This window comes from Lepidochelys kempii, chromosome 2 (assembly GCF_965140265.1).
Source record: "Lepidochelys kempii isolate rLepKem1 chromosome 2, rLepKem1.hap2, whole genome shotgun sequence".
NCBI lineage: Eukaryota > Metazoa > Chordata > Testudines > Cheloniidae > Lepidochelys > Lepidochelys kempii.
In genome coordinates, this window is record NC_133257.1 from 11,950,758 (window position 1) to 11,966,172 (window position 15,415).

The 15,415-nt window shown below is 47.0% G+C and overlaps 2 protein-coding genes across 2 annotated transcripts in view; both read left to right on the plus strand.

Moving 5' to 3' along the window:
• Positions 1-6,368, plus strand: part of LOC140907965 (collagen alpha-1(XXII) chain-like) — a 249,917-nt gene extending 243,549 nt beyond the window's left edge. The window contains exons 24-26 of the mRNA XM_073335053.1: positions 3,425-3,469; positions 5,208-5,261; positions 6,270-6,368. Coding sequence (XP_073191154.1) covers positions 3,425-3,469; positions 5,208-5,261; positions 6,270-6,368 — 198 coding nt within the window. The remainder of the gene's footprint in view (positions 1-3,424; positions 3,470-5,207; positions 5,262-6,269) is intronic.
• Positions 6,369-11,028: 4,660 nt separating this feature from the next.
• Positions 11,029-15,415, plus strand: part of LOC140906332 (uncharacterized) — a 79,122-nt gene continuing 74,735 nt past the window's right edge. The window contains exons 1-2 of the mRNA XM_073330057.1: positions 11,029-11,109; positions 11,573-11,617. The gene's annotated coding sequence lies outside the window, so the exon portion shown is untranslated. The remainder of the gene's footprint in view (positions 11,110-11,572; positions 11,618-15,415) is intronic.

Below are 15,415 nucleotides of genomic sequence, written 5' to 3' on the forward strand. Positions count from 1 at the left end.
ACAGGCCTTTCAAAAACACTATATAGGAATAATTTTAATTGTGCCCAGCCAAGCAAACTGCAGGTCAGGCTGGTTTCAGCATTCCAACCATCTCAGGCCAGTCCATCACTGACCTCTTCCTCTCTCCTGTCTGCTCACAATGGGCCTAATCCTCCTGTTTCCATGTGTCATTGGCTTCTGCAGGAATGGGATCAACACCTTTGTCTCTGCCTCCAACTCCAAGCTTCCTGCCTTCTTTAATACCAGTCCCTTCACTTCCCATGTTCTAAGTGTCCTTCCACAGTCATCACTGATTGTCTCAACAGTACCTGTTGCTTTATCTCTTTCACTGGGCTGATTTACACTGTTCCTTCTTGGCCTTGATTCTCTCACTAGCATAGCTAGGTGCAAGTTGTCCTGGCTGTGGCCTCTTCCTGACTAGCACAGTCCAGTTTGAGGGGAGCGCTTTCTGGCTGCAGAGACCCGCAGTGCAGGGGAGTCTGTTGGAGCCATGTGCAATTACAACTCTCCTGAGCAGGACTTCTTGCTTAACCTTAGATCATGCCAACTGATGTCGGTATTGCCTAGAGACTCTGCTCCTGGTCTCCCATATGATTGTCAAGTTCTGCACGCACCTCAGGCTCGCTCTGAATAATAATAATGTTATGGTGGTGATGGCCTCATATCTATGCTAGCCTGAGTTGCTGTATAAGGTACAGAACTGCAGCAAGGTCAGTGAGTCTCAACTGATCCCATTCCTGATTACTTTGCCCCCTCTACTGGTAAGATGCTGACAATTTTTCAACTCCCTGTTCTTCCATGTATTCTAAAGTTGTAATTTCATATGCCTGCTACCTTATCTGAAAGGCCGAGTCACCACCAGCGCCTCATCCTTCATTCTCGCTGCTGCCGTCTCCTCTTTTTCCCTCTCTCACCTCTTCCTTCAAAAAGAACAAGTATAACCTTGGTCCGTGACCTGTGATATTGAATAGTAACACTGCTAGGATTTGTTGGCCAAAGTGCTGACTTGTCATTTTTGTTCTTCGGTCTGTCTCCAGTTCCATTTAATTCTTTATACAGGGCACTTCCAAAATATACGCCTCAGCACTCTCTACAAAACCCTGCTGGAAAACTGAAAGTAAATAGAGCTGTGGTGCTAACCAGAGACAGGCAGGCTACATTTGACTTCCCAGTCACTTTTCTTGCCTTTCTTCCCACTTTATTTGTTTAGGCCCCAATCCACCAAAGCTTTTTAACACATGCTTAACTTTAAGCACATGAGCAATCCCATCCTAGGTCTTCAGTGCGTGCTGAAGGGACCCAGTACTGCAATTTTGGGGTATATACACCTTTGACCCCCTCCCTGGTTTGCTCATGGGATGCCCCGTCAGGTCTCAGCCCTCTAGCCGTTACCTCTCTCTCCGAGCAGAGACCCACATCCCTTTCCCTCCTGAGCAGGGGCCTCCCCACCTCTGAAAATCACGCTACTTCTTTAGGTGCCTAATTACGGAAGTTGGTGTCTAACTTTAGGCATCTGAGTTTGACAGTGTTGGCCAGCATTCTTACCAGCTCAAGCATATTTAAGTTAAGAGCCAGCATTGGCACAAGAACAAATGGATATCATCTGGCGACCAACAAGTTGAGGCTTGAAATTAGACAAAAGTTTCTAACCATCAGAGGAGTGACGTTCTGGGACAGCTTTCCGAGGGGAGCAGTGAAAGCAAAAGACCCTAACTTGTTTCAAGAAGCGCTTGATACCTAACAGAGTGCTAGCAACAATGCTCTGTTTACTGATGCTGCCGCAGGCTCAGCTGTGAGCAAAGGAATACTTTCTGTTAGCAGATTATGAGCACCTGGGTGGTAATTACTGGGCTAATGATGTAATTGGGAGGATATAAGTAGAAGAAATAGGAAGCAAGAGGAAGCTTAGAGGGAGAGCTCAAAAGGTGAGCTGTGAGGGTACAGGGAAAGCTCAGGTTAGAAGATGCCACTGTTCTGTTCTGTGTGTAAAAGTGCAGAGGAATAAGATACATGTGGTGAAAGGAAAGCAACCTGGATGTGTTTAGGACTGTGAGGTGACAGAAACAGGCTAGATAGTGTGGCACACCACGTAGCTGAGGAAATGCCCTGTGATAATAAGTTAATGGGGGATGGTCTGATGAGGTTGCTTACAATGGCATATGGCCCTCCGCGACTGCTATTAGCAAATATCCCCAAAGGCTAATGTTGGGACACTAGCTGGGGCAGGCTCTGAGTTACTACAGAGAATTCTTTCCTAGATGTCTGGTTGGTGGGTCTCAGCCACATGCTCAGGGTCTAACTGATTGCCATATTTGGGGTCAGGAAGGAGTTTTCCCCCAGGTCAGATTGGCAGAGACCCTGGGGTTTTTTGCCTTCCTCTGCAGTGTAGGGCACGGGTCACTTGTTGGTTTGGACTAGAGTAAATGGTCGATTCTCTGTAACTGAAAGTCTTTACATCAAGATTTGAAGCCTTCAGTAACTCAGCCGGAGGTTAGGGGTGTATTACAGGAGTGGGTGGGTGAGGTTCAGTGGCCTGCAATGTGCAGGTGGCCAGACTACATGATTATAATGTTGCCTTCAGCCTTTGAGCCTGTGAGCAAATCTCATTGCTACAGTGAGGGTTATAATGTCGGAAATATTTTCCCAAGGGAAGTGGTGTAATGCCTATTACCTGAGCCAGTTAAAACCAGACTGGCCAAAGCAATTGCTGCTATACTGCAGGCAATCGAGCGTGGGCACAGTTGAAAAGATAGGGCATTTCCATCTCCAACTTGTTTAACACACTGAGACCACTTTGTACACCATTTTTGTGTTGACAATTTACTACTCAAATGACAGGGCCAATGGGCAAAACTGCAGGTGTGGAGTTTTTGTTTTAAAATATCGGACCTATTGTATCAGGTCTAGTCATTTGAAGGCATATAGGTAGAATCACATTTTTAAAAAATCCAGCTAACCCTGTCTCATTCATTATTTATTTCAGAAATCTGGTGTTGGAGGTAAACTACTTGCTCCTTAGCTTCTCTTTGAAACAACCTTAATCGGGATTAAATTAGGTTTACTGTGGCTAGAATGTTTCACTGGACAGGCTCTGCCTTGCGAGATAGCCTTGATTGCCTGAGTCTCACTCATTTCTTGCATCAGGGACAGGTCTGGAGTTCACCTTGCAGGGAGAGTAGTTAGTGGCTTAAGAGGCTGCCTGTGCAAAGCTGGTGATTCTGTTCTGCTCATGAGTACAGGCTCCCAGGGAGCTCACTTCTGGCATCTGTCCTCTTTTTTCAAATAAGGGTCGGTGTTGCGTGTGATTAGAATCAGCTATAGGGAGCAGAACACCCTGTGCCCAGTGGAAGATTGCTCCTTTCACGCTCTAGATGGGATGTCACTGGGTTTGATAAAACATTTTTCTTTCTTTCTTTCCTTGCAGGGTCCAATCGGGCCTCCTGGTGTTGCTGGCCCTCCTGGTGCTCCAGTAAGGAAACATGCTTACGTTTTTCTTTGTTTGGTTGTAAAAGGTCAGAAACGGCATTCTGAAGTAACTAAGGCTCAGGCCCGCTTCCGTAGACTTCAGTGGGAGCTTTGCCCTTGGCTTCAGTGGGAGTCAGATCAGGCCTTTGGCTAGGACATATTCATGCTCACGCTTCCTCATTCTGAAGCACTGGTTGACTTCATGTGATGGCTCCTCTGCACTTACTCCTGGCGAAGTTCTGTGCAACTGCACGTGCACAGAAGCACTTCCCCCTGAAGAGTCTCGTTGCTTCCCGACAGAAAAATGGGTTCTGTGGGGAATCAAAGAGCAGCTGCATCAGTGCTCACTCACCTCTCCCCGGCAGCATGGGCCCATCTGTTCGGGCACCCAAAGCAGCCGGGGGAGAGGTAAGTCAAGGGTGGGGTGGGGGGGAGAGGAGACCGGGGATGCCATGGTCACCCGGGGACGTCAGTCCCAGCTGCATGATGAGGGGAGGGAAGAGAAGGAGGATGAGGGATCAGTTCCCTCTCGCTCTCCCCTGCACGGAGCAGCCAGGGCTGGGTCAGATCAACCCCTAGAAACCTTCCCCAGGTGCAGGAAGCTCTGCACAATGGGGCACTGGGGGATTGGCCGGGGAGTCTGGGTGCAGGGAGTGAGTCTTGGCAGGAGGGGTTTGGTGCAGGGGGGGGAGGGGGGAGAATCCAAATGCACAGGGGTTGGGCAGATGGGGAGCAGCTCCCTGTACAGTGACCCTTTCCCGACCTCCTGGCCCCATCACTCCTCAGCCTACGGGAGGGAGGAGTCACTGTAAAGGGAGCAGCTCCCCGTCCTCCCAACCCCTGTGCATCTGGACTCCTCTCCTCACAAACCCCCCTCCAAGCCTCACCTGCGTCTGCATCTGGAACCCCTCCGTTGAACCCCCACAGCAGCGGGAACCCCTCGTACCCAGAACCCCCCACCAAACCTCACCCTGACAAGCCTCACGCCCTGCATGAGGAGCCCCTGCCCCCAAACCTCCACCTCCCTGAGCCTCACCACCTGCATCAGGAGCCCCCTACACTTACACCCCCACTCCACTGAGCCCCAATGAGATGCACCCTGACCCCCACCCCACCAAGCCCCACTCCCCCACACTGAATCCCCCACACCTAGACAACCCCCCCCGCTGAGCCCTAACCACCTTCACCTAGACTCTCCTGCAGAGTCCCATTCCCCCTGCACCCAGAGCCCCCAACAAGCTCCTGTGTATCCAGATCCCACCCCCAGGACCTCCAAACATGCTGCCCACACCCAGATTGTGCCACACAGAACCTTGGTACTCTTGAGGAAATTCTGCATCAAAAAATTAAAAATTTTAAAATTCTGCAAAATTCTGCATACTTTTATTTTGTCAAAATAACACAGTAACAATATAATCACACCATTTTCAATTATTTTGGTATTTTATTTCAAAATACTTGTCAGCAAATAGTTGTACTTTGACTAATAAAATTATACAGAATTTTGCAGAATTTTAAAATATTGTGCGCAGACTTTTTTATTTGGGGGGGCTGAATCCCCTCAGGCATATATACACCCACGTTTACAACTACTCCTAGTTCCCAAAGTAGAAACAGGCCTTTGTGAGGGGGCAAGTTGTGCTGATCTATCTGAGCGGAAGTCGGTAAACTGTAGTAGCGGAATGTCACTGCATTGCAAAGGCCTGAATGCTAACAGTTCCCTACTGTGGTTTTGTTTCTAGGGATTGCCTGGAGAAATTGGTGTTTCTGGTAAAACTGGACTGCCAGGACCAGCTGTAAGTTCTGAATTGCTGCTTTCATTTCCATCTTCTATGACTGTGCATGTCTAACTCACACCCTCTTTCTAGTAGCTTATCCACATAAAAGGTTAATGAGTCTGGTACAGTTGGAGACTTCCTTCTCATGCACTAGAGACTTATACTTTTAGCAAGAGAAATCCTGGATTCAAACACCTCTGCTGGCTGAAGCAAGAATCTGTCATACACGTACTTTGGGATTTCAGTACAAGAATACATTCAGGCAATCCTTTTTTTTATTACTCCCCCCAAATTATTGCAACATGCAGTTCTTTAAAACCACAAGCTTTCCAAACCAGGCATGTGAACTGAAGCAAAATCTCCATCTTAGAACAGCAAAGCAATTTCCTTTGGGTGTTTAATGCCAGGGCAGATCAACTAGGATATAATTGGCTTTAATAGGCACTCCCACAATTTGTGAGGTTCTTCAGTGGCTGTGTTAAGACAAGATTCTTTCCTACCTTTCTAATACATTAGACAATCATTGTCATGATGATTCTGCTAACTGGTGCTTTCACGTCGATTTGATAGATTGTATGGTTAATAAATTGCTGACACTTAAAGAAGGAGACAGACTATTTTATCCTTGGAGGCAGAAGAGAGTGGGAACCGATGAGTAAAGATACCATCTCCAAACTTATTTAAGAACCAATTTATTTATAGTCTCTAAGGTGCTTGCTGTTCTTTTTCTGCAGCAACAGTGACATCCAGTGGCCATTTACCAAGACTGGTTTATTGGATAGGAGATGCCTCATTGGCCTAGGGAACACAGGATGTTTTCCTGTGATTCAGATGGAAAATAGAACAGAAATGTAAAAACTCAGCAAAGAAACAATGGGGCTGATTCTGCTTGTTCTTAAAACCAGCATAAAAGAGAGCACAATGAGGTCATATGTATCTCCTATCAGCTGGATGCTAAAAGAGTCCTGGTTTAAAATGGTCTGAACGTAAGTGGTCTCCCACAGCTGATAATTTTCTCTTGTTTAGGGATCACCTGGCAAGGATGGATTAAATGGTCTTCCTGGACTTCCAGGCCAAAAGGCAAGTGGCACAGGATATCTCAACTTAACACTATTCTCTGACTGATCTTACTCTGTGGACAGAGTGCCAAACTCCTCCATGCTAGATTCTCATCCATTCCACTTCAGTGAGCCAGCAGGTGCAGCTTCAGGGCAAATCAGCTGAAGCTCCTGTATTGAATTTGGCACAGGGTGTATTCAGCCGCAGGGTGTATTCAGTGCAACCTGGAACTGGGGTACAGCTGAGCCCTCTGGCATACCAACCTATGCTCCATCTCACACTGTGATGCTGTGACAAGCTGTCAGCCTCTCCAAGTATTGCACTTACACAGCCATCAACAGGCAGGGACACACCCAGCTGAGTTACATGAGTGCTTCTCCATAGCCACTCATGAACTAACAATAGAGAGGCTCCAGCCAAAACCCACAGCTCCCCAGCCTAGGACCCCAGGGCTGTACCATCCTGTCCTGGTCAGAAGCCTGACCAGTGTAAGTTTATTACCCAGTCCACCCCACCCTCAAAGTGGAGAGAGTATGCACCCGCTTTTATACACTGAACAGATTTCTCAAGCACTTCAGCCAAAAGGCACTGTTTAAGGTAAAATATAACACAGATGTATTAACTACAGAAAGATAGATTTTAAGTGATTATAAGTAGTAAGCATATAGATCAAAGTTGGTTACCTTAGAAATAAAAGTAAAATCACAATCTGAGTTCTATAAACTAGACAGGATTTGAATCAAGTAATGTCTCACCCTGATGGTATAGTTCCTTCATACACAAGCTGGGATTTGCCTTTCCAGCCTGGGACCACCTCCCCAGTTCAGGCTTTGTTCTCCAGACTTTTTTTCAAGTGATGAGTTTTGGTGGGAGAAAGGCCAAGTGATGATGTCACTTCCCTTTTTATAGTTTCTTACAGCTTGCTGGAAAGATCCTTGGCTATGACATGAGTCAAGCAGTCTCCATTGTCTACATGCTATCTCTGAGAAGTCTTTATAGTATACAGCTTCTAGGATAGTCGTTGGAAGTGTGGACTCCTTTAACAGGCCATCAGCATGTCTGGCTCCTCCATTGTTGCACCTGAAAGGCTGGTTTTGGGTGTTCCGAAGCTCACAACATACTTCAGTAACACACACATAGCAAAACATAGCAAATGTGGCAGGCGACCAGCTTGGCTTAACAGAGAAATCTTTGGTGAGCTTAACACAAAAATGAAGCTTACAAGAAGTGGAAACTTGAACAGATGACTAGGGAGGAGTATAAAAATATTGCTTGAGCATGCAGAGGTGTAATGAGGAAGGCCGAAACACAATTGGAGTTGCAGCTAGCAAGGGATGTGAAGAGTAACAAGAAGGGTTTCTACAGGTATGTTAGCAACAAGAAGAAGGTCAGGGAAAGTGTGAGACCCTTACTGAATGGGAGAGGCAACACAGTGACAGATGATGCAGGAAAAGCTGAAGTACTCAATGTTTTTTTTGCCTTGGTGTTAACAGACAAGGGCAGCTCCCAGACTGCTGCACTGGGCAGCATAGTATGCAGAGGAGGTAAGCAGCCATCAGTGGTGAAGGAACAGGTTAAGGACTATTTAGAAAAGCTGGACATGCACAAGTCCATGGGGCCGGATCCAATGCACCCAAGGGTGCTGAGGGAGTTGGCTGATGTGACTGCAGAGCCGTTGGCCATTATCTTTGAAAACTTGTGGTGATCAGGGGAGGTCCCAGATGATTGGAAAAAAGCAAATGTAGTGCCCATCTTTAAAAAAGGGAAGAAGGAGAATCGGGGAACTACAGACCGGTCAGCCTCACCTCAGTCCCTGGAAAAATCATGGAGCAGGTCCTCAAGGAATCCATTTTGAAGCACTTGGAGGAGAGGAAGGTAATCAGGAACAGTCAACATGGATTCACCAAGGGCAAGTCATGCCTGACCAGCCTGATTGCCTTCTATGATGAGATAACTGGCTCTGTGGATATGGGGAAAGCGGTGAACGTGATATACCTTGACTTTAGCAAAACTTTTGACACAGTCTCCCACAGTATTCTTGCCAGCAAGTTAAAGAAGTATGGATTGGATGAATGGACTATAAGGTGGATATAAAGCTAGCTAGATCTTTGGGATCAACAGCTCAATGTCTAGTTGGCAGCCGGTATCAAGCAAAGTGCCCCAAGGGTCGGTCCTGGGGCCGTTTTTGTTCAACATCTTCATTAATGATCTGGACAACGGGATGGACTGCATCCTCACAAGTTTGTGGATGACGCTAAATTGGGGGGAGAGGTAGATATGCTGCAGGGTAGGGATAGGGTTCAGAGTGACCTAGACAAATTGGAGGATTGGGCCAAAAGAAATCTGATGAGATTCAAGAAGGACAAGTGCAGAGTGCGAAAATGACCTGGATATTACAGTGGAAGAGAAGCTGGATATGAGTCAACAGGGTGCCCTTGTTACCAACAAAGCTAATGGCATATTGGGCTGTATTAGTAGGAGCATTGCCAGAAGATCGAGGGAAGTGATTATTCTCCTCTATGCAGCACTGGTGAGGCCACATCTCGAGTATTGCGTCCATTTTTGCCCCCCCCCCCCCCACTACAGAAAGGATGTAGACAAATTGGAGAGAGTCCAGAGGAGGGCAACAAACATGATTAGGGGGCTGGAACACATGACTTCTGAGGAGAGGCTGAGGGAACTGGGGTTATTTAGTCTGCAGAAGAGAAGAATGAGGGGGGATTTCATAGCAGCCTTCAACTACCTGATGGGGGATTCCAAAGAGGATGGAGCTTGGCTGTTCTCACTGGTGGCAGATGACAGAACAAGGAGCAATGGTCTCAAGTTGCGGTGGGGGAGGTCTAGGTTGGATATTAGGAAAAACTATTTCAGTAGGAGGGTGGTGAAGCACTGGAATGGGTTACCTGGGGAGGAGGTGGAATCTCCATCCTTAGAGGTTTTTAAGGCCCGGCTTGACAAAGCCCTGGCTGGGATGATTTAGTTGGGGTTGGTCCTGCTTTGAGCAGGGGGTTGGACTAGATGACCTCCTGAGGTATCTTTCAACCCTCGTCTTCTACAATTCTATGAAAATGTCATAACTTCCCATACAATGAGAGTACATATGATCCAACCGGATATTAATATTCAACAGATCAAGCCTTGTAAAATGATACAAGCCATACTTTGTACAAAACATATCGTAATTATATGACAGTGGTGAATATGGGGGTTTCAGGGTGCTGCTTTGAAGCACAGAGTGCCACAGTCCCATGAACAGCAGGAGAGAGAATGACTTTCTCATCACCTCTCCTTAATCCAAATTTGCCTCCTTCTACTGTTTGCTGGCAAAGAGGCTGATGCAGAACTGCTAAGTACAGTTACAAATCTTGCCAGAGGCCACAGGGGGATTGTATCTCAGTACCAGTGTCATGCCCGAGTCCAGTTCAGACTCTCTTCTCAGGGCACAATTATTCAGACACCCAAAGCCCACGAGTAACACCCAGCAAATGCGGGCTGAAGTCCCCACAGGTTTTGCCCTTGCCTGTCCCAGCCACTGGAAAGAGAACACACCCTTCCTTTAACTCTCCTGCTGGATCACATGACAGCCAGGCAGCTTTGAACCGTGTCCTGGTTGTGGTATCCTCTCACAGGGATTAAGTGCAACAGGAACAAAATACAATAAATACTGCTCAGAATGATAGGTTTAAAAACCAGCATCCTTCCCTACATGGCAATCCAGGCGGAGAAGAGGTGTGTGTCCTGCTTTGATGGGAGAAGTGTTCTCACTTGAGTCACCATCAGTCCTTACTGGAGCATTAAGGAAAAAGGCTCTGTGATGGCTCTAAGCAGCTCTCCTTCTCCACTGGAGTTAGGTGGCAGCATTATGAATGGTGAAGCCAGGAGCAAACTTGGACTGCTGGTGGCAGTTCCTACACCTCTTGTGCCTGCAGCTGCCAGCCTGTGTTAAAGGATTAGAAAACCTGCTTTACAGTGATAGACTCAAGGAGCTCCATCTATTCAGCTGAACACAGAGAAGGTTAAGGGACAACTTAGTCACAGTCTATAAGTACATTCATGGGGAACAAATATTTAATAACACGCTCTTCAGTCTAGCAGGAAAAGGTATAACACAGTCCAGTGGCTGGAAGCTGAAGCTAGACAAATTCAGGCAGGAAGTAAGGAACACAGTTGCCAACTTTCATGCGGTAAATAAGCACCCCGACTTTCACAATAAGCCCAAAATCAAGCTAATCCCATTTCAAAACAAGGCCAAAACAAGCCAATCCCTAAGAATGCCAACACTCTATGTGGCTAGATCCTCCCAGCATGCAGTCTGGGACTGCGGTGGGCCCGCTGTGCACTCCTGACTCTTTCCCCGCCTTGCCCCTGCTTGCCAGGAGCCGATCAAAAAGAAGCAACAAGCCAAACAAACAACAACCTACAAGCAATTTTTTTTTCGCAGGTTTGGCATGTCCGGTAAGGAGTGAATTTTTGACGATGAACTACTCTTGCACAACGGCTTGAGGTTGTTCACAGAAGGAATTTGGTCCTATGTTATTCCAGAATGGAATCTAATGACCTTTGGGGTTTTGTATACACATTTGTCAAGAGTGGACAAGGCATCTCAGGAAACAAACAAAGCGTGTGTACACACACCCACACACGGAATTACTGGAGATCTGAACCCCCCCGGCTTCCTGCTCAGACAGTTGTCTGCACATTTACTGCACCCCTGGAGAGTTGTTCTGTTAATGTCCATTTGTGTTCCTTTCAGGGAGAACAAGGAGAGAGGGGAGAGGAAGGTTTTCCTGGGAAAGCTGGTCCCAAGGTAAGGAATTCCAATTCATAGAGCTCTTTGTAAGCATGAATTGAATCTGCCAGAGCCCGATTTTGATTTCATTTATATCAGTGTAAGCAGGTGTAGCCCTGCTGACGTTGATGGCCTTACATTTGTGTAACACTGGTGTAAGGGAAAGGAGAAGCAGGTCCCTGTCCCTCTGTGCAGTTAATTCTGCCACAAGGTGCCATCGTACATAGACATGGACCCAACTAGGACTCAGGATCTGACACTGACGTTTTAGGAGGTTGGCTCGGGTGTATTGGATCCTGCTGCTCCCTGTGGGCCATGTAGGGGGACCCATTTCTAGATCTGGGTTGGAGAAGGAGGAAGGAACTCCTATGAAACATCTGTTTTGCTGTATGGTGATATGGGGTGTAACATCTTGATTATCAGGCAGTGTTAAGGGGCATTGGTTCCCTGTAATACTAAAGCTGTGCTTTTGTCTTTCCAGGGTGAGAGGGGAGATCACGGTCCACCTGGTCTAGCTGGTGAGAAGGTGAGCAGGCAAAATTGTCTTAGCAGTGCATAGGAACCAGACCTGGGACTAAATCGTTCCATCAGCAACTAGATAAAATAATTTTGGTTTGACTCTGACTGAAGACTGAATTAGCCGTGTTTGGAATGATCCAATTTATGGTCAGCTAGAATGTGGGGGAAGCTCTGATTAAATGGGGATAAAGCCCAACTGCCTGGGCATCCCGGAAAGTCTGGTCTCATGCATGGTGGACAGCAAAGAGAAGGAAAGCAGAGAGGCCTAGGCAGATGCACCTGTTCTCCTGAGCACACAGCATCAGTCCAGAGTGCTGGTGGGACTTCTGAGAGGCAGGGGCCTCCTTGTAACCATACAATGCAGTGGGGAGAGTTGTCACTGTCTCTCCAGATGCTACAGCTATGAGTTGTACTTGCCAGGGAAAGTGCCCCACATGACAGGTCTCTTGTGGAACAGAGGTAGCAAAGTTGTCCCTGTATCCTGTGGCTTCTGGCTGCCTCTGGTAGAAGCTGAGCTCAGCGGGGAACCTGTGAATCTCTAGGGCTGTCCTTGAGCATAAGCCATGGATTGGGGCTGAGGCAGAAACACCCAACTGGGATGTTTGTATGGTTACCCCCATACCAGCTTTCCAAATACAGTAAACAAACATCAGCAAAGGAAGATTCATGAGGAAAGTCCCTGCTTCCACTGCTGCTCACACCCAGTGTAAAGAGGGAGTCACCCCAGAGAAGCAGATGGGTTATACTGACCTGACACAGGTGGGAGAGAGAGGAGAATCGGGCATGTGACTGTAAATAGGGATTGGGATGAAACAGAAACTGGCCTGGTTTAATGTGGACGTGTTTATTCGGAATCCAAAGTGCTCAGGTTCAGTGCATGCTGTCATTGTATTGACAGGTTTTAATATATTTGATGTTCTTTTTCTCAGACTCCATGCACAGGAACAAGTCCCTCTCTACAATCACAGTGAATGTCATGCTGACACAATGCCAGCAGTAAACTCATGCTTAGCATGAACTCTGGTTCAGCGAGAACAGGGGGGGGCAAGTTCAGGATCTTATGGAGAGGCCCTCAGTGATCTGCAGGTGCTCATCCAGGATCTCACGTAGCAGTCCTCAGTGGGCTGCAGGTGCTGTTCCAGTGCCTTATGGATCAACTCTCAATAAACTGAATGTGCCCACTCAGGTTCTTATGGAACAACCTTCAAAGGTCTTCTTGGAGATCTTGCAGTGCTTTCTGGATTCTCCTTCTCTCCACCTCTCAGTGAGCTGCCCCAGGAGTGGCACCCATCCTCACGTCTCCCCTCACTAGTGAAGAGCTCCCCATGTCAGGGGGCCTTTCTGAGCCATTACAGACTTTACTGTCATGCTCAAGTGCTCAGGGAGCTGGCCGCAGAGGGATCCAGGCTCAGATCCTCCAATCTCTCATCAGATTCCCCTGCAGCTGGATATTTCTGTGTCCAAGTGTGGCATTAGCAGCAGCAGCAGCCAGAACAAGGGAGCCTGGTGAGAGACAGAGGCGGTGGACTCCAAACTGCAGCAGCTCCCCGTGGTGGGAAGTCTGCCTGGAGGTGGGGGGCTTGGAGCAGCCCAGCGGAGTCCCAGATGTAGGCAGGACAGGATCCAGCTGGCCAGAGGATGTGCTGATTCAGTACATCTTCCAGGGGGGCCTGGAAGGAATTTAATGCTGTCAGAAATCTTGGGGTGGTGGGGCCATGGTACTCAACACCTGCCCTCCTGCCCCGTGCAGGATGACTGTCCTCCAGTGCAAAGCATCAGGGGATTAAAAAAAAGATTAAAAGAGCTCAATATCATAGAATCATAGAAGATTAGGTTTGGAAGAGACCTCAGGATGTCATGTAGTCCAACCCCCTGCTCAAAGCAGGACCAACCCCAACTAAATCATCCCAGCAAGGGCTTTGTCAAGCCAGGCCTTAAAAACTCCTAAGGATGGAGATTCCACCACCTCCCCAGGTAACCCATTCCAGTGCTTCACCATCTTCCTAGTGAAATAGTTTTTCCTAATATCCAACCTAGACCTCCCCCGCTGCAATTGCAATTGCAATTGCAATTGAGACCATTGCTCCTTGTTCTGTCATCTGCCACTACTGAGAACAACCTAGCTCCATTCTCTTTGGAACCCCCCTTCAAGTAGTTGAAGGCTGCTATCAAATCCTCCCTCACTCTTCATTTCTGCAGACTAAATAAGACAAGTTCCTTCAGCCTCTCCTCATAAATCATGTGCCCCAGCCCCCTAGTCATTTTCATTGCCCTCTGCTAGACTCTCTCCAATTTGTCCACATCCCTTCTGTAGTGGGGAGCCCAAAACTAGATGCAAGGTGTGGCCTCATCAGTGCTGAATAGATGGGAATAATCACTGCCATCAATCTTGTGGCAATGCTCCTACTATTGCAGCCCAATATGCCATTAGCCTTCTTGGTAACAAGGGCACACTGTTGACACATATCCAGCTTCTTGTCCACTGTAATCCCCAGGTCCTTTTCTGCAGAGCTGCCACTTAGCCAGTCGGTCCCCAGCCTGTAGCTATTGTTCAGCTCAGGGTCAACCAGGAGGGGATGTGATAACGGACTGCAGGCACCTGATGGCTGTAAACACTAAGGAGTGTGAATTATTTTGTGTGACACATGAGATTAGGGGTGACATCTGGAAGAATATCAGGAAAAACTCTCTGATAGGATGACTTCTACAGGCCTGGCCCAACTCTCATTGAAGTTAATGGGATTATTTTTGAAAAGTTATGGAAGACGGGAGAGAGAAAAGGGCATATATAGTGCCAATCTATAAAAAGGGAAATAAGGACAACCGTGGGAATTACAGACCAGTCATCTTAACTTCTGTACCCGGAAAGATAATGGAGCAAATAATAAAGCAATCAATTTGCAAACACCTAGAAGATAATACATAGGAACATAAGAATGGCCACACTGGGTCAGACCAAAGGTCCATCCAGTCCAGTATCCTGTCTGCCGACAGTGGCCAATGCCAGGTGCCCCAGAGGGAGTGAACCTAACAGGTAATGATCAAGTGATCTCTTTCCTGCCATCCTTCTCCATCCTCTGACAAACAGAGACTAGGGACACCATTCCTTACCCATCCTGGCTAATAGTCATTAATGGACTTAACCACCATGAATTTATCTACGTCTCTTTTAAACCCTGTTATAGTTCTAGTCGTCACAACCTGCTCAGGCAAGGAGTTCCACAGGTTGACTGTGCACTGTGTGAAGAAGAACTTTCTTTTATTTGTTTTAAACCTGCTGCCCATTAATTTCATTTGGTGGCCCCTAGTTCTTATATTATGGGAACAAGTAAATAACTTTTCCTTATTCACTTTCTCCACACCACTCATGATTTTATATACCTCTTATCCTATTCCCCCTTAGTCTCCTCTTTTCCAAAATGTAAAGTCCTGGTCTCTTTAATCTCTCCTCATATGGGACCTATTCCAAACCCCTCATCATTTTAGTTGCCCTTTTCTGAACCTTTTCTAATGCTAGTATCTTTTTTAGATGAGGAGACACATCTGTACTCAGTATTCAAGATGTGGGCGTATCATGGATTTATATAAGGGCAATAAGATATTCTTCGTCTTATTCTCTATCCCTTTTTTAATGATTCCTAACATCCTGTTTGCTTTTTTGACTGCCGCTGCACACTGCGTGGACATCTTCAGAGAACTATCCACGATGACTCCAAGATCTCTTTCCTGATTAGTTGTAGCTAAATTAACACCCATCATATTATATGTGTAGTTGGGGTTATTTTTTCCAATGTGCATTACTTTA